General features: G+C 42.0%; 1 protein-coding gene across 2 annotated transcripts in view; it reads right to left on the bottom strand.

The window, feature by feature from the left end:
- Positions 1 to 269: 269 nt before the first annotated feature.
- Positions 270 to 19,369, bottom strand: part of SLC2A12 (solute carrier family 2 member 12) — a 41,355-nt gene continuing 22,255 nt past the window's right edge. Inside the window, exons 3-5 of one of the 2 annotated variants that reach the window (XM_016204944.2) lie at positions 10,581 to 10,703; positions 6,445 to 6,577; positions 270 to 1,436 (exon numbers count right to left, since the gene is read on the bottom strand). In XM_016204944.2, the coding sequence (XP_016060430.2) occupies positions 1,331 to 1,436; positions 6,445 to 6,577; positions 10,581 to 10,703 (362 nt within the window). In that variant the 3' untranslated portion in view covers positions 270 to 1,330. The remainder of the gene's footprint in view (positions 1,437 to 6,444; positions 6,578 to 10,580; positions 10,704 to 19,369) is intronic. The other variant, XM_016204945.2, reaches the window with a different exon arrangement.

A 19,369-nucleotide genomic window follows, 5' to 3' on the forward strand; every position in this document is an offset into this window, starting at 1 on the left:
GGAAGAAAATTCCAGGCTAAATAAAAAGGGGTTTTGTTTTTGACTTAGGATTCTCTTTTCTTCAGGTTAATCATATTTTTGGATTCATTTTCAAGGTAAGTTGCTCATTAAGTTTTTTTAGTGTCTTCCATAGCTTATATTAGTGGTTTGAGATTCTTTACTGTAGATTTTCTATCACATCTAAATTCTATTGGTAAAATGCTTCACCAAGTTTTAAAATTCAACTGGAGAAATGCACAAGAGAGCAACCTATTGTTGTGTGGGTAAAAACCCAGGTTTCTGGTACAGCTGGCAATCTGTTTCACCATAGAGAAGAATGTAGTGAGGGAATTGTCCTGCTGTCTGTCATTTATCATGTCTGCAGCTATCTGAAAGTCAGCATCAGTTATAGTGTGTGTGCTGTAACCTGAGGTAGTGGTAATCCTGAGAAGTGCAAAGGATTGTAGGAAACTGGATCGCTATTAAGTTACCGTGAATGCCTTACAAAGAGAATTTTATGAGCTTGTCTTGAAAAGTCAAATCTAACTGCTTAGAGATTTGAATAAATAACCTAATGGCCTGACTCCTAATATTTTAATAATGGCTGTTTCTAAATAAATGTCCCAGGGATTTCAAATTGTCCTTTCTATTCATACTTTTTAAATGGATGGGAACATGCTTATTTTTCTCAGCCATTGCAGAATTGTTTCTCTCATTATTTTATAACACAGATATGAAATTCATAAAAGTAAGGTACTTTGCCTTACATTATAGCTCATAATTCATAAAATAAGATGCATAATGTTTGTACCTATTAAACTGTAATTAGGAATTATCACTAAAGTCCTAGCCAGCACCCTATTCTAATCTAGAACATACATGCAATTGTCCTGCCTGGTTCTTCTCTACACGAGACCCAGTACAAGTAGCGTCTCAGTAGGGAAAAAACTGTAAGGCTGTGTTTAGCCCACTTACTGTCTGGATGGTACAGCTGCAACTGCCTCTCTGCATACGCACCTGAAGGCAAAAGGTGCTCGCATCACTGGTTCAGTTTTTCAGAGCTGCTCTGTGAAAAGGTGGAAAGTGTTGAACCAGCCAGTATTTTTTTCCACCCGGTATCCTGCTCAGAATAATAGAGGCTTGGGACCTTATACCTCACTTCCCTATTGTGGGTGGAGATTAAAGGTGGTCTTTATAAATTCGCTTCATGACACTAAAAGGCAACCTGGGAGTGGCCAACATGTATTGGTATGAAGACATCGTACTAAATGTTCTTACACTGGATCAACATTTATAAGGTTTTGAGGCTATTGGGTCTCCGGAAAAAGCTGCCCCGGTTGTCGCCCACCACTCAGCTTTTACACTCTAAGAGCTGTTCTTGTGTGTTTCTTTGGAGTTTCGGCGCTAATTCGTCTTGGTGATCCCGCATGAAACAAATGTTGTTTTTCACGTAGTTCCTGAAAGAGAAAGAGGTGCTAATGAAAACGTCATTCTTAGTTTACAGTCCTTGAAAAACAATGTGCAGGCTACTGTTTTTTAAATCCCCCTGGGCTTTAATATCTTAGCTATACAAAAAAAAAAAAAAAAGACACATTTGCTGTTGCAGAGCCTTGATGTGTCATAGAATGCAGTCAGCTGCGTAGAGCTGCCGGTCAACCTCGCGCGGAGGGTCAGGGGGGTGTCTTCTCAGACCACTGCTGTATGCAGAGGAGTCCGAGGAGAGAGTTGCATAGTGCTAATGGAGGTAGCGTCCCAGATCCTCTCATTTGTTTCCATTTCTCAAACTCTGCCAAGATGCCTATAAAATTTAGATTACCTATTTGTGCATTGTTCCCTTGCTCCTGCTTTAATACATTCTTTTCTACAGGATTTCTCCCCTCGTCATGAAAATATGCTCTAGTATTTTACATTTGTTAGAAGTCCACCTTTGAACCTCTCCTTTCAAATAGCTTCTTCTGGAATTTTACTAGTTAATCAAGTGACTGAGACTTGCCTGGTACTAGGGTAGGTGCTTTGGAGAGAGAAGAAAGAAAGGACTCTTGCTTTCCAGGAGCTACATTGTAATAGGACAGCACGTAAGCATATAATTTCAAGTCATGAAAATGCAAATGAGAAAAACATGAAAAGTGACTTATTTTGGTAGGGGCTGTGTCATACTTCTGGCATCTCTAAAGAGGTAACATTTGATCAGAAACGAGTCAAGGAGGGAACCAAGTGAACTGCAAGTTAAGCATTGTACTTACAGAAAGAACAATATGGCTGGAGCACTGACAAGTACACAAAAGGAAAAGAGTGTTTTGTTTTGTTTTTAGATGGGGAAGAAACCACACCAGGTTTCTATGCTAATAAGCAGAGATCCAGCAGACAGGCAAGATACAATGATGCAGGGATGAGCAGGGAGAGCTGTTGGAGAATGTCCCGGAGAAGAGAGAGGGAGTGAAGTGTTTGGCCTCACATAGGAATGGTGGAGCTAAGAGAGCCAGAGGGATGGTGGCGTATTGGATACAAATACCAATGTGGGGGTTGATGCAGAAGATTATGGAAGTTCTCTTCTGATTGTGCCATTTTCTTAATGAAGTGGGGAGCAGGGCCATCAGTGGGAGTAAGCAGGGCGAGGTGGGAAGGCTTCCAGAGAGGAGGTGTTGAGCAGTTGTCTAGGAGAGAGGCAGGTAATGGACTAGGAATGTGTGTGCAGACAGCATTGAGAGCCACTGGGAGTCCCTGTTTATGATGTTAAGTGAGACCCGGGCCTGTGCTTGTGTGCATTCTCAGCCAAGTTCATCTCCGTGGCTGCAGAGAAGCACATGGTAAGCCTTAAAGTGTAAATTAGATCATGTCACTCCTGTGCTTAAAATAGTAGCTTCCCGTTACACCTAGAATGAATCCAAACTCAGCTTACAAACCTGTACACACCAGTCCCTCCCAACTTTCTAACTGGATCTCAAAGGCTGCAGCCTCCTGGATTTCTTTAGGTTCCTGGCTCATGATTATCACCCAGATTTTTATCCTAAATGTCACCCCTCACAATAATTTCTCAGCTCCCTCAATCAAAACTAGCCCCCCAGTCACTATTTTATCAGTGTGTTTTGCTCGCTGATTAATTGTAGCAGCTGGCACATAAGAGATGCTCAGTAAATATTAAATGAATTTGAATGAGTGAAGGAATGGGCACATAAAATTCACTAGTGAAAGTGAAGGATAGGCCCCAGAACTAAAATATTTACTAAGCAAGAACTTGTTAGGTTTCTCTACATGATTCCACTTAAATAGGAGAAAAGTCACAGCTGAAATAGCACATGCAGCAAATGTCCCATTTTGAGTTTGTAATTTGCAAGGCAGAAATTCAAAATAAAATCCTTGCAAATTACGTTATTGCTGAAATCTTTCCCGACCTCTCCGCTGAGTCACTTTATTTTATAAGAAACTTCACAGCCTTGGAAGGGTATTTGTTTTCTCAGGCTGGTAGGGATAGGAGTAAGAAACCCACCTCCAAATACCCGAGGAACCTAGAGCAATGTGTAGTACGAGTCTGGAGTTGCTGTGATAGTCTAGTTTCCTTTCTCCGTAGCAAATCACTGGGACATACACAGAAGGACCATCTGTTTCCCTGGTGACAAAAGTTGCCTCGTCGTTTCCTTAACTCCTGAATTCACAGACCCCCCTTAACTCAGCCCTGTCCTCCCTCAGTCTTCAGGTTCACTTCAGCTTCTGTGTCCTCGCAAGTTCCCCGGGCTTCCTGCCACCCCACGTTTACTGCGCGAGCTGGATACCTTTCAGTACCATTACATATTTTATTTTTATTTCTGCCTCTGACATTTCCCTCCAGGGACCCTTGTTTAACATGCATACTTCATACATACTTTGATCAATCGACACGACTCAGGCTGCTTACATTTTCACTTTTAAAGCCTTGCCAACCTGCTGCTTCAAGCTAAGACGAGCCCCAGCCTCCCCAGTGTTGCGTAAGTGGGAGTTCCCCAAGGTTTCTGCAAACAACTTTGTTTCTTGCCTGCCGTCAGCACTGGACTTCGCCACACGGATACACCCAGCAGATACTGCCCCTGCTGCTATAAATGAGTTTAAAATGCAGAATCATTTCGCCGCCTCATCTTTCATGGCTCTCTGCACCAGTGCCCTTACCTGCTTTTGTTCTTTAATACCAACTTCTCAAGACTTGTGTGGTCTGTCTGGGGGTCTACCCTTGGCTTTAGCTGCCATCCTACTTTACAATTTATAACTTTCTTGGAGAGCATGGGTTTGAGTTACCGCATGACTCAAAAGTGACAGAAATATGATTCTTTCAAAAACATGGCCTAATTCAGTCTTACTCATTTAGACAGATTCCTTTCCCACCCCAGATTCTGACTGAATAGCTTTGTTCAGCTTTAGATCGTATGTTCTTAGGGAATGTCTTATTCTGGAGTCCCACTAGACCGAAAGATGGGCCCTTCTTAAGTTTTGCCTTCACATTTTCATTGGGTTTGCAGTCTGATACATTCTGACAGCCCCGTCAGAATAGATTTGAAAGTTTCTTAACTCATCCAGAACATTCTGCCTTCAAGTTGACTTTATAAGAAAGAGCGCAAAAAGGGAGTGATATAGCAGGGTAGCTTCCTTCGATGAATTCATTACTACTTCCCCCCTGCCTCAGTTTTTCAGCTAGCGCTGCTCACAAGGATTTGAACAAACCTTTATTTTTAAGGGGATTTTGCTCCCCCGGCTAGTAGATGGGTAGCTCAAAAGGGCGCATACACGAGGTGGGTTTCCAAAAAGCCAATAAGACGGAAGCCCCAGGACCCCCACCTGCACAGCCCCTTGCAAGACCCACGTAGTCGTGTATAATTTTGCATTCATAATTTGTAATCTCTTTCTTAACCAGACCCTCAAAAGCTTAAGCTCCACAAAATGTGGATCTGCCCCTGCTTGTGTACCTGTGTATTGAGGAGTAAATCTATTTCTCCAACGCAGGTGTTTCTCAACTCCAGCTCCCAGTGAACACTGGCCTCCTTTCCCCTCCACCTGCATGTCCCACAGGGCACCTCACAGACACTACAAACTGAACTCGGTGTTGTCCCCGACCAGCCCCCAGACTCATGCTTCCCAAGCCGCCTCTTTCTCCCGCTCTGGGCCTTCACTGAATGTCCCATCGTTTACTGGGTTAGTTCCCTGAGCCAGCGAGAGATCCCAGCTCCCTCTGCTCCCTCGTGGCCTTTCCAGTCTGGCTCCGAGCTGTGTGGCTTCTATCCCCGCACGCAGTGTCCTGACTCCCCCAAGTGTCCTGACTCCCCCAACACGCTCCTCCAAGGCCTCCCTCGCTCGGCATCTCCCCTCCCATTGCCCAGGTTTTGCCGGCATGCTTCTTCAAAAATCTGCCTACTTTCCCCCTGCACTGTTGTTGTAACCATGTCCCACTACTTTCAGGATAAAATCCAAATCCTTTCCCAGGACGAATATGACCCTTGCTGACGGCTCCGCCCTGTGCTCTGGGCTCATCCCTCGGTCCCCAGCTCGGAAGCTGCCCTCTTCGTCCCACACGGGTGAGCGTGCTGGCCTCTGCCTGGCACCCCTCCTCTGCGGCCCACACGTTCCTCTGGCCAGGGAGCGCTTTCGGGACTCTGCTCTGGCATTCTCTCTTTCGGGGAGAGCTGAGAGATGAAACCCTCCAATGTACTTTCCTTCCTGCCTCCCGACGCGGCGTATTGCCGTGGCCTGTTTGCTGGCCTGCCTCTTAAAGAAGCGATGGGCTCTTTATCTCCTGTACCTTCAGTTCTTTCCTGGTACGGTGCCTGGCCAGGAGATGGTCAGCAAAGTGCTCAATAAGTGACATGTGCAGGGGCGGAGGAGAGAGTGCTCTGGGACAGCCAGCGTCTCACTCAGCTGAGCACAGACCTTTCCCCACTCCCACTGCACACACCAATCGATGTGTCTCTCTCTCATTGCTGTTTCTCTCTCTCCCCTTTCCACTCTCTCTGAAAAGCAATGGAAAAAAGTCTCCTCAGGTGAAGATTAAAAAAAATAATTTACTTTGTGGCCTATTTGGAATAGTTGTAGACATGTAAGCCTTAATTTTCCTGATAATCTTAGCCTTAACAAGTGCTTACGGCTTAAAGAGACGGGCAACTATGGTAGAGATGGGAGAACTGAAGAGAAGGGTCTAGCGCAGGTGAGCCTGACTTTCCAGGATCTACCCTGAACCCCAAACAAAAAAACCCTGCGTCAGGGGACGCTAGGAAGATGCAAAGGGTTCTTTGATCATTGCTGGAAAGAGCTTTAAAAGGTTCTAATTCCTTAGCTGAGTCACCCAAACTAAATATATGGCAGAGAAACTGGAATTATGCTTTGAGATATGGTTTCACACAAAAGGGAATATCCTAAAATACTGTCAGGGATTATGATTTAGTTGTATATAGAAGCTGCATTTTTACCAAAGAGTGCTGCTCAGAGAGCAATGCACATCCTACTTACGATTTTGCCAGCTCCATTGATATTTGTTCCAAAGAGCATCCCTTTGTCTCAGGTATAAACATGACAATAAAGCCCAGGGCTGCAAGACTCATGATTGCGTATATAAAGCACACCCATGGCAGGCCAATGAGATCTATAAAGGACAAAAGGAATTGGTTAGAAATGTGTTTTGTGTTGCTTGTGGACAGCTGCTTCTTAGAGCATAAAACATGTATTTTCAAGCACGCAGTAGTGTCCTGGGAAACAGCAATACAAATGAAAGCTAGATAGCCAGGGTCTGAGAGTTTCATGTTTACAAACCACCCAACTTTCTCTGGCAGAATAAATAGCAGTTGTGTAACCATCACAATTTAAACCCAATGCTGTCTTCTTGGTGAGCATGCTTTTCTTTTTGCTCATTGCAAAGAGAACCTGAAACAACAGAAACATAAAGCAGAAGGTAAAATACCTCCTCTCCTCAGCTCCACAATTCCTCTCTGGGAATCACTGCGGTAGCAGTTTGGTTCCTATTAATGGACATTTTAAAAGACATATTGATACAGATAGATTTTTTTGGAACAAACCCTTCTTTACTCTGATTCGAATAAATCATGTCATGTTGGCAATATTTTATCATTTAGTAGCTAGCATATTTGCAATGCTTCTTCCTGCATTCAGAGAAAAAAGCAATGATGAAAGTCATTTGCTTGCTCAGATGCAGCAGCAAGAAGCCAGATGGATCTCACCTGCCAGCCTAGTTTTCCCTCTGACTTCTGGCCAAAGGTACAGTCCCTTTGTAGTTACTGACCAAGGTCAAAGTACGTTAGCTGGTGAGAGATGGCCCCCCGTGCACCTGAGCCTGCATTTGCAGCAGGCCGTCCCTGGCTCAGCAGCAGAGAGTCCAGGGTTGCTGAGAGTGGTGAGAAGGAAGCTGGCTCTTTTTGCACACAGGCTCAGACCAACCACAGGCTGCAGCCTTGCAAACAGTCCTCAGCAGCTGCAGCCACTAATCCCGACCGGCCAACCAGGAAAACTGACCAAACAGTTCCATACGAAGCAGCTTCATAAGCGCAGTGTGGAAGGAGCTGAGCACATTAACCACCAGTCAGCTGTGCCGCGGAGGGGAGAGGCAGGAAGGAGGAACAGCACTGCTGTCCCGGCATTCTATTTACACTGATGGCCCTGTGCTCTTCTTGCTGCTGGCACAGGGTTTTGCCCAAGTGAGTGGCTAGTAAAGTGTATTTCATTCTGGAGCATAAAACCAGTATATGAAGAGTGAAAAACCCCCAAAGGTTGTCTGTCCCCTATTGTGTTTGAGCACTTTCAGTAACGGGGGGCTCACCACTTTACAAAGATTGTCTGTGCAAGGTGAGCAGCCCTACCTGTTGGAAAGGCGCTCCTTACCAGTTCCTAAGTGCAAGCCTGCCCTCCAGGAACTCCGGTTCAGAGGTTCTGCTTTGTCTTCTAGATCAGCTCTCCCTGTCCCTCTCCAAGACAGAACTCAAATATTTCTGTGCACCCTCATCCCTTCCCTGAGCATCCTCTCGTCCAAGTCAAACACCCTGAACTCTTGCACCTGTTCTCCACAACCACAATGTTAGATAGGACAAGTCTCTCAGGGTCTGGGTCATTCTTGCTAAATGCTATTCTTGCTAAATGTTAAAATGTAGTACAGCACTTTGCAGACCAGCAAGGAGAATAAGCTTGACCTGAACCCAACCTAATACGTGTAACAACATGGAACTGACCTAATAGTGTATATAAGCAATGGCTAAGCCCCCCTTCAGGGAGGCAGAGCTTTGGATGTCAATCCCCTGCCTCCTTTACCTGCTGCAAGTAAATAAAACTCCCTTGTGACAAACACATCTCACATGTCTCATCTAACCAGCGAACCCCTTGAGTTCCATCACGTGCCCATGTCATCCAGGTTGCACTTGCTTGGTGGACACACTGCAACCCTTCTGAAAGCAAGTGTAGAATTTCAGGCTTAGCCTAGTTAAAAGTCATCTACATATTTCAGATTATCCCAACATTTGTTCTAAGAGCCCCTGAAGAACTTGGGAATCTTCTTTAGTCATCCTATATATTCACTATCCTTCCCAGAGGTTCGTGCCATCTGTTTTTGTCTCTTATGATTTCCATTCTTCCTTTTATATTTCTCTTTTTCCACACCAAACAGCAGACAAGGGTGTGTGTGTGTGTGTGTGTGTGTGTGTGTGTGTGTGAAGGTGAAGGGCACAGGTCTCTAGGTGTGATTTGAGTAGGAGAGGTATGGTGGGTGTTAATGACCAGTTCTTTTGTTTCTTTTAATCTTGGGCTATTTCTAAAAAAGTAGGAAGGATACAAACATTTTAAAATTTTATATAAAACTCAATCCATGCTTATTTAACAACTCCCAAAGTTCCAGATGTAGATGTATTTGGAAAAAAGTGCTTGACAAGATTAAGAAGTACTATATAGAGATATATAGATGTATACACTTTTGCATATACATCCATTTTTGAAAATTTATACATAATATGTACATATTATTCACATTCTTCCAATGGTTTTATAATTATATTTTATACTCTGTTTGAATCGTGACTCAAACATATAACTTAAATTGATTGATATGTCCCTTAAAATTTGTAAGTTTTATCTCCATATCTCCTCTCCTCCCTCCCTCTCACTTTATATCTTTAATGAAGAAACTGGGTCATTCGCCTTGTAGTTTTCCCAGGTGGGATTTTGCTGATTGTCTTCATATCGCATGACCTTCTGTCCTTTGTTTCCTGTAAACTGCTGTTGAGATCTAGAGCAGCGATTTTCAACCTTCTTCATCTCCTGGCACATAAACTAATTACTAAAATTCTGCAGCACACCAAAAATATATATTTTGCTGATCTGAAAAAAATAGGTTTAATTTTGGTTCATTCACACTGGACAGCTATTGTTGTGTTGGCTGTTGTCATTTTTTTTTTATTTGACAACATAAGAGAAAAGAGGTCAGTGCCCTGATGAAATAGCCAGGTATTGCATGTTTTAAAATTCTTGCAGCACATCAGCTGAAAATTGCTGATCAGCTGAAAATTGCTGATCTAGAGGCTTGAGGAGATTTAGATTTTTTTTTTTTTTTTTTGCAACCTTTATATATATATGTATTTCTACATATTTTTTTAAAAAGGAAAGAACGAAAACTCAACTCCTTGGTCAGTTTTGGAGGATGCTACGGAACCACGCATTATTTCAAAAACTAAAAAATAAAGAGAAAGTTTCAAGTATTTAATTTTTCTTTCTTAAATGACCCATACTTCAGGGTAGGCAAATAACTGATAGTTATTAGAAATTCCTTCTAATAGTTACACAAGACATTTCTTCTTAGAGAGGTATTAGAGATAAAAATTTAGAAGGAATGACAGAATAAAAATAATGGATCTGGGCAATGATCCTCAAAGGAAGCCCATGTGACAAGCAAATGAGATAGGCCTCCGATGGCCAGGCAGAGCTGTCACCTACAAAGGAGTTTGCAAACAAAGAGACAAGAAAATCTAAATCTCCTCAAGCCTCTAGATCTAAACAGCAGTTTTCAGGACACACAAAGGACAGAGGTCCTGCGATATGACGACAATCAGCAAAATCCCGCCTGGGGAAAACTATGAAATGAATGATCCAGTTTCTTCATTAAAAATATAAAGTGAGGGGGAGGGAGAGGAGGAGAAATGAAGATGAAACCTACAAAATGCAAGAGACATATCAATCAACTGTAAGATATATATATATTGAAACAAACAAAATATAAAAAAGTAACTATAAGACACTTTGAAGAATGTGAATACCAACCGGATATTGATACCAAGGGATTTTTATTAATATTTTTAGGTCGATAATGATATTGTGGTTATAGTTCTTAAATGTCTTATCTTTTAGAGGTTCATGCTGAAACTTTATAGACAAATGACATTCTGTCTGAGATGTGTCATAAAACAATGTTGGGGGGAAGAGCAGGTGATGTTTTAAATGAATTAAGGTTGACAACCCTTTAAGTTGGGTGGTGGGTACATCAGGTTCCTTGCCACTCTCTTTACTTTGGAATGTGTTTGAAAATGCCCACAGTAAAATGTTTTTTAGTTGAATGTGCTTCCCAAAGGCATTAGTAGAAGAAGACACAGCCTTACCGGTCACGGTCAAAAACGTCAGCGAGATGAGGAGGTTGATGCCCCAGTTCATGCTGGACGTTAAAGCCATGGCTCTTCCTCTGATTCCACCGGGAAAAATCTCACTGAGCACCAGCCAGGGCACTAGAGGAAAGGCAGAGGGGGCGGGCACCGCACAATGATCAGAAACGGAGGGGCAGCCCCCCAACCTCCACCCTCGTCCCGTGTGATTCGCAGCTGGAGAGCAGGCCACGTGCTTGCTCCTTACCTCCAGCCAAGTGAGGAAGGGTTCAGGAGGAACCCTGAGAGAGCCTGACAGTGGTCCCCAGAGTAGGGGCAGGGATTTGAAGTGCTGTATGTGACACAGGCCTGACAAATGCAAATGAGAGGGGCAAGGGGTGGGGCCACCTGCCAAGCACAAAACCTCAAAGTCAGTCCCTCTGGGCCCTTTTCTGCAATCTTATTTGCCTGTGACCTTGGAGAAATCCAGCATCATAGCTACCGAGTGCATAGGAAATAAAGCTCTGAGGCTGGGAGGAGGGACGTGGCTTCTCTCATTTCTGCTTGGGCCTCCTGGCCTGGGGCGAGCTAGGAAGAGAGAACCTCTAAATTAAATAGAGCGCCAAGGTTTGATTAGTATACCAGACTAAACATTTGAATTTCTGAGACTCTTCTTGGCATGAAAACTCATCAAAGGACTTTTTATTATCTGAGAATGACAGGGAACCTAATAGGACCTGCTCCATGGAATTAGAAAGGGAAGCCGAGGAGCAAATTAACTTGTCTCCTGCTCACAGCCTATCTAACCGAGTTTGCCTAATAAATTGGCTGCGAGTCCCTACAACGAGCTGAGCACTTTACAGACCTTATCTCATTTGATCCTCACAAAATCTTACAAGACCAGAACTATTACTCTCCCTCTTTTATGGAAGAGGAAACTGAGGCTTAAGGAATTCATAATTAGCCAAGGTCATGGGGCTCATGAGTGGCGGAGGTGGCATTAAGCCCTGGCAAATCACTCTGGAACTCGTGCTTTTTAATCACGGTGCTCTCTTGGGGGTGACTCAATAAGTATTAGTTAATGAATAATTAAATCTGGAGTACAAACACCTTTGAAAGAAGGATTTAGGAGCTGCCCAGCCCTGGCTTACTGCTGACTAAGTCACCTTGTGTTGGACAGCCAGCGATTATATATGGACCAGCTGCACCACCCTAGCCTAGAGGAGGCCAGGGAGGAGTCCCACCTGCCAGCAACCACTTGGGCCACCTGTGCCAGAACCACACAGTCAGCTGTGCCTCTAATTTAACAATGTCTTTCATGACACCATCACTCTCTGTAGAGAAAACATCTGCTCTTAGTAAATTTGCTGTTTTAAAGTAAGAAAAAAATAAATAATAGAAGAGGGCAGGAAAAACATTTTTTTCTTGAATATCTTCTCCAAGTAAATCTATATAGGGTTACCTTTAGAGCCTGGAATAAAATTGTTAAGAAAAGGACCATGATTGTTATTGTTCTAATTAGCAGGGAATTCAGACACAAAATTCCATATCCCTCCCCTCCACTTCCTGCTCCCAAAGATCTTTGATAGGTTCTTGCAGATTCTATCCTTAGAAATCAGTGCATTGCTCAGGTAACTTGCCTTGAGCGCTGCAAGACTAGGGATCTGGCTCTGAGTAGAATGATAGCTGCAGAATTCTGGTGAAGCCTCTGTAAAATCTGTCCTTGGGCAAATACGAGATACAATTATGTAAATCCAACTTTTTGACGCTAAACAATCTATACCAAGACTAGTCCCCCTGTGTCCCTCCCTGCTGTGGGTATTTAATATGGCTCAAGCGGAGCGGAGGGTCCCTATAGCCTTTTGCTCTAGCAGCCATGAGGAGGAGGTGAGGGAAGGGACACATTTTCTTTTAGTGGAGGCATTAGCACAGGCTTTCTTGATCTATTTCCATCCCCACCTCATCACCTCGAAACCCCCTTCTTCCCCTCCCCACCTTTCATCATGTCTCATCATGGCCTCTTGGAATCATTTGGTGGCTTTGGGGAAAATCATTGCTGTGGTCATCAGAGTCATGTTGGCCACAGATGAGAATGAGCTGGTCCTGCTATTACAGAAAGTGATGGGTCGCCAACAAGATGGGACAGATGCACAAAGTACTAGTTATAAGCATTCAGTCTGAACTGCCGAGGGCCTGCCTAAGAACAAACCGAGAGCATTTCCTAGGCATGTAGTCAGTGCAGCACTGAGCCACATCCCTGTGCAGTTTGACCGGTCAGTGAGCAATGAACTGAATATTGAAAGAGAGACATCCTTCAGTCTCTCACGGAAACTTGTCAGGCAAACCTTGCACCTGACAGTTCAAAAGATAATGTATCATTGCTGAAAGCTCCTACTTCTTTTTAGAAAGAACTTGAAATTCTTTCTAAATTCTTCTTCTAATAGAAATGAAGAACTGATACCTTGGTTTATCTAATAGAATGGATGTTGCAACAACTGACAAGTGTTTTGATGAGGATAGTTCACCTCCTAATATGGAGCCTGTCAAGTCAAAAATAAAGAAGATATTATTTTAATTATGATTTCAGAACCATAAAATCACAGGTTTTCAGATCCAGAGATAGTGAAATAAAAATCAAGTTGGCACTTGCAGCAAGATAGGACCAATTAACTGAAAGGACAATAGGCTTTCCACGCAGACCTAGGAGCAAGACAGTGCCAGAATCTCACAGGTCTCCGTGTGAATACCGCAAACAGGAGAAACAGAGAAGCTTTATTTCAGTTCATATAAAGGTATACACCATCACCTGAGGATTTAATATGTTGATATTTATAATGACAAGTGTAAAGTTTCTTAAAATCACTGATGCTTTTCTAATGAGATGGCCTAATTTCTCCACCAAGGAAAATCAAATTATTGCCACATGCCACAGTAAAGAAGTGGTGGCTGTCTCTGGCTCTCCTCATTGCCCCCGTCCCTGATGATAGGCCCACAGGAGATGCTGTGTGCTATTTGCTTGTGAGGAATCCACAGTTTCCAGAGACATAGTGAACGCCTACAGAGAGCACAGCCACTGCAGTTTAGCAGGTCCTGAAGCAATTCTCCCTGACCCCTATTATTCCACCTTTAACCTCATCACCCCAGGACTACCTCAACAATATATGTCTCTATAAATGTCAGCATCAGCACGTGTCTTTAAGGCCTTTTCTATGCTGCAAGGATTTGCTGGGAGATAACTGTGCACAGATATTGGAACTCACATTTCACAGGGTATTAAATCAGGCTGCCCGTCAGAACTTGCCTGGTCCTGATACAATCTGCAGACAGTGTTTATGACTGCACAGAGTGTCATAAAGAGACCATGATGGGCAAATAAGTTGAAGTGTCTCCAAGTGTAGTGGAGACATGTATTTGGATTAACAGGGGCAGTCAATGGAAATGACTGAGCCCTACTGCATGTAAACAGCCATGCTTATCTCCTCTGTATTTCTGTCATTGATACAGTTTTCCCAGAGGCTGTTGTTTCACTCCCTGTGTTTTCAGATTTAAACCTTGTGGCTCTCCAGGCACACTTTCTTTTTGGCTTGAGCTCTTCCTCAACCACCCGACATGGTAGGCCCAGGTTTGAAAGTCTCATGGAAGTTTTGAAACTCTTACCAGAAAACGCCTATCAACTTTGGAGGAAGTTCTATGCTTAGGCTGCAGAGTTTTCAACAGCTTGATTTGCCCAGGAGCCAGGGTCTAAATGAATGCTTGTATTTATTAAGATAGTGTTAAAACCTTGGACTGTTTCTTGAATATCTTTACTGCCCAGTATTCATAAGTTGCAAGGGCATAGGACTGTCATTGTGCTGGGCTGCAAATAACGTTCAGCACTAATGTATTATGTGAACAGTTGCTGATGGTAATAGAATTGATGGTGTCACTCCACCGTGTGCTTAGCTGTGCTTATGCTACAAAATGCAGTTTTAGACTTTGATTCTGTTAGGTACTATCGCTTCATCATCTAATTCCAAAGAGGAAAATGAGATTCAATTAGCTAAGGACACACATTTCTTCAAGTTTTTCCTCTTTTTCTTGTGTGCAAATTTAGTCTAAAATCATTCAGATACTATTTTTTAAATTTATTTTGTTATTATTTTAATGACTGACACCAGAGGACCAAATAATTCACCACTTTATTCAATCAAAATGACCATTAACTTAATTAGCTAAAATAAAGGAGCAGTGGCAGTGTGAATGTTGGTAATAACTGAAACCTAAGGTTTAAAAGGAAAAAAAGAAGTTTTGCAAGATCTTAAAGGTAGACGCTTACATTTAGCACAACCCCAGTGTGTGAATATGATTGTGTGGTGACTGCACTTGATAACAAAACTCTCCTGTTTAAAGAATAATAATTTATGCAATATACTTTTTCTCTAAAGATATGTAATTATCACAAGAATGTTGGAAAAGAATGCTGAACACCAACAAAACCTTTGACTGTGGTGGTTCTGAATATCAGGGGCCTGGGGTCTAGGGAGAAACATGAAGAATATTAAAATCTCTTTTGAAACATTTGATGAACTTCTAGTGTGTAAGCCTCTCTGCTCTAAACCCAATATATTTTGGAGTGAAACAGCTATATAAACTTCTAAATTAGAACCTTCTGTTCCACATCCCTGGGACTGTCATAATCTTTAACTGTGCAAACAGCACATGAAAAATTTCTTTTTGAAGAGCTAGAGTTATTTAGGTATAACGTCTAAATTTAAGTGTTATGGCAGAAGAGTCTTATGCTTCCTATTGATACCCATCCAAAAGGCTGGTTAAACTCCATAAAACCAAACCAAACAAAGCTAGGCTCTATAATCTTTGAACCTTAAAAAATTCTACTTTCTTGTTTAAAACAGAAAAGCAGCCTTTTTAGGATATTTGAGGTGAGAGACAATTCTCCATGGGTCTCTTGTATTTCTGCATGTCTTACAAGCAAAGACACTCACTGTCTTTGTTCCAGGCTGTCTTTCCAAGGATGTTTGTTATACAAATAGCCTTGGAAGATAGACATAGTATCTCATCTGGAGCAAAGGTGTTTTTACTATCCAGTAAATTAAAGATAAAGTCTCCCTGCAGGGAAGAAATTAAGCTGGCTTACTGCCTATTATAAAAGATTTGGGTTCCCTAAACTTGGGGTTCCTCTTCTTTAAAATAATCCATCATGTGTATAGGTGTTGTCTGGCCCTCCTCATGTGGTCCTGTGAGTACTGGGGTTTGGGGACCTGGTGCAGATGTTGATATTTTGGCTATTGCTATTTCTAGGAGTAATAAATGGTTCTTTGTCTCTCACCAAACAGTCTTTTGCCAATATCCATAAAACTGTGACAGGCCAATTTGCTAGCTTGCAAGTGGGCTAAAATACCATTCAGTTTGCAGTTCTTGAGAGTTTGATTAGTTATGACTACGGTATAATTTTCCTACAAAGATCTTTTATTACTATTATTAACCTGGACTGCCCATTCATATCTGAATGATTTAATGTGATTCTTAAGCCTTGAAATAATCCACTGAAATAAATCTCTAGGCTCTAATACTAATTAAGTGAGCAAAAAACAACCCTCAAATTCCAGGTTCAGATTTTCACATATTTCTCTTAGGAAAACCATGAAAAAATTACCGTAAGCTATTTTTGGTAAAGAGTCAAGTTTTAAAACAGTCAATTATTAAACCATGGTAGGAACAACCACCCCATGATATAACTAATTTCAATCTTTTTTTTTCCCCAGAGAAGGGCTGAATCTCATATTTGGAGAAAACAATAGATATTTGGAATGTTTTTTTTCTAATACCATAAAATTTTAAATGACTTTAATTTTAGTATATTCAAAACATGAATTTTCTTTAGTCATCAGTTGAATTGGAGATGGTCCTGAATTCTCAACTGAGTAGCTTTGCTCAGATATAATTTTAGATCAAATGTCCAGAGGATTCAAGACAAACTACATTTATCTCTTACTCCTTAGATATTGACTCAGATACATGCCTGAGAAGATTGAAATGTATCTACCCCAGACTAGAAGGAGAGCTCCCCTTTCATCACAGAAGCTGAGAGAGGTCCAGAAACATCTCCCTCTCTTTTTGAGATGTTTTCGACTCATTTAACAAATATTTATTAAGCCTTTATTGTGGGGCAGGCCTTAGGAAACAATAGCAAACAAGGCAGTTTTTGTGCACATAGGACATATATATAGTCTAAATTAGTTGGACCAACTTATAAGAGAAGACTTTTGGGTGTTTCTCAGCCTACATCACATCGTACACCTTTCACCAAAGCCTTGGGATTTTCTGTACAATCTGTCTGGTTTTCTAGGAAGCTCTCTTAACTGTAGGTAATCCAGATTTAAGCTATACTTCAAATCACCAATGTATTTTTTTTAGTCTTGACCCAACTAGAATGGTTTATAGAAGGGAGGTCAGGGGGATCATGGCATTGTAATTCAACATGAGGCTATGGAGCACTTCCTGTGTGTCCTGACATGACAGAAGCAAAATGCCTGCTGAGGTCAGTGCTGGCATTATCAGAACTATTCATCTCAGCTGACCATAGCCAGATACTTAACAGTACTAAGAACTAAATGTATTGAGTCCATGCTGCAAACCAGACACTAAACTAGGTACACTTTATACAGATTGCTTCATTCAACTTCACAATTACACTGTGAGATAGAAAGTACTTCTCCATTTTCTAGATGGGGAAACTGATGTCTACAGCGATGAATTGACTTGCCCAAAGTCCTACCTTGTGGAGCTGGGACACAAATGATGCCAAAGCCTCATGCAAATTCAAACACCATGTTATACAGCCTTGACAGGCTGTCTTGCTGTTCTCCTAAACCTTCAACACGTGTCCTCCTCAAAGCCATTTTGACCTCCCTGCTTAAAATTTCCTCCTGCCAGAGTTTCACACTATGCAGTTACTTCATACAAGCGGTGGCCCAACGTCACCATCTCAGAAAGGCCTTTTGTGGCCACCCTATCTGAAATAACCCTCCTCCAAGCATGCTCTTTTACCTACCCATCTTCATTTTTCTATATCACTCTTCCTCCACCTAAATGTTAACACTTCTCTTTCCCTAAATTATACATATCTTCATTTTCTTGCTCACTGCCTGTCCCCATGCTCGCTAGGTGAGGGTAGGGTGTGGCTCTCGCTGAGCCATCTCCAGCACCGGGCACCAGGCCCGCTACATCTTGGGTGAGCAACACACACGTGCTGGATGAGTATGTGACTCAGTGAAACCCCCAGGCTTTCTCCCCCTCTCTTCTCTTGTTGGTCACTCCAAGATGACTTCTTGCTGGAACTCCTGCTTATCTGATAGGGGAGGTGATTGGGTGTCACCCGTCACTCAGTCTTCAGTGTAAGGTTCTGTTCAAATGTGTGAATACAAAGGTAGTTAGAGAATGACAATCACAGTCTCATAACGAAACTTGATACGTGACCTTAGACAAATTCCTTTCATTTGCTCATAAGGAAAATATATTACTCCTGATATGGAAGAGGAGGTTTAGGGATTTGTGAATTTAAAAAGCCCTGCTAATTATTTTGAACAAAGCAGCCACACACATTTTTCTGAGTTATGGTGGCTATTTTAAGAAGGGCTGGGTTCCTACACACATATCACCTCAAATGAACTCATGAGATAATAACTTCATGCCTTGTGTTTGGGCTCATTTCTGCTTTATTTTTAAAGCATGTGGCTCTAAGTCCTGGGTAGACTCTTTGGTTCTACCCAGAAGCTTGAACCATGATAGAAAAATACTCAGCTATTAAAAGAAGCTAAATTGATGACCAGGACCACCCCAGAAACACCATGGAGAGTAAGGTTAAGATTTTGAACATATTTTAAAGTGAAAGCTTAGGTATGGAAAACAAAATGTTTAATCATAGTCTCCAGTAAAAACAATGGAGTACATATCCTGATTTTATTTGATGGGAGAATTTCACTGTTATAGAGAAATGCGAGGCAGAGGTTCTTAATCTCTTTCAGCCGTGAACCCTTTCAGCAGGCTGCTGAAGCTTGTGAATTCCTTCTTAGAACAATATATTTTTTATATATCTTTATTGATTTCAGAGAGAGGAAGGGAAAGGGAGAGAGATAGAAACATCAATGATGAGAGTCATTGATCAGCTGCCTCCTGCACACCCCCTATTGGGGATCGAGCCAGCAACCCGGGCATGTGCCCTGACTGGGAATCGAACCCCGATCTCCTGGATCATAGGTCTGTGCTCAACCGCTGAGCCACACTGGCAGGGCTAGAGCAATAATTTAAGTGCATAAAATACAATACATGAGATTACTTGGCATCAAATTTACTACCCCTCCTGAATTCCAGATTCTAGGGCAACCCTATTATTTTACAGTTAAGGAGATAAAGGACCCGAGAGCAAAAGGATGTAGGACATACACTTTAACCTAAAAACAGAAACACGTCTTTGGCAGAAGAAATTATGCTGTGATTTAATGCAATTAATTTTGCTGTTCTAAGCCAACCCATATTTAAGAAGGTTTAAAAAGATGGTGTAATCTTGTTTTCGATTTTACTTTAGAACAGCAAGTACTTTTCTTTCATACCTGTATTTACAGAAAGGATTTGCTTTATTACAAGCAACCAACTCTCTAAATGAAATACCTGAGCAATAATCACAATAGTTAATTATAAGCTTTAGAAAGCATTCAGGATCTGGCATGAAAATCTTGCTCCTAATAAAAATCTTCTTTAAACTCCAACTGGTTTTTGTAGTTTATATCAATGCTCTAGAATACAAATTTGGT

The sequence above is a fragment of the Miniopterus natalensis genome, chromosome 5 (assembly GCF_054644295.1).
Source record: "Miniopterus natalensis isolate mMinNat1 chromosome 5, mMinNat1.hap1, whole genome shotgun sequence".
Taxonomy (NCBI): Eukaryota; Metazoa; Chordata; class Mammalia; order Chiroptera; family Miniopteridae; genus Miniopterus; species Miniopterus natalensis.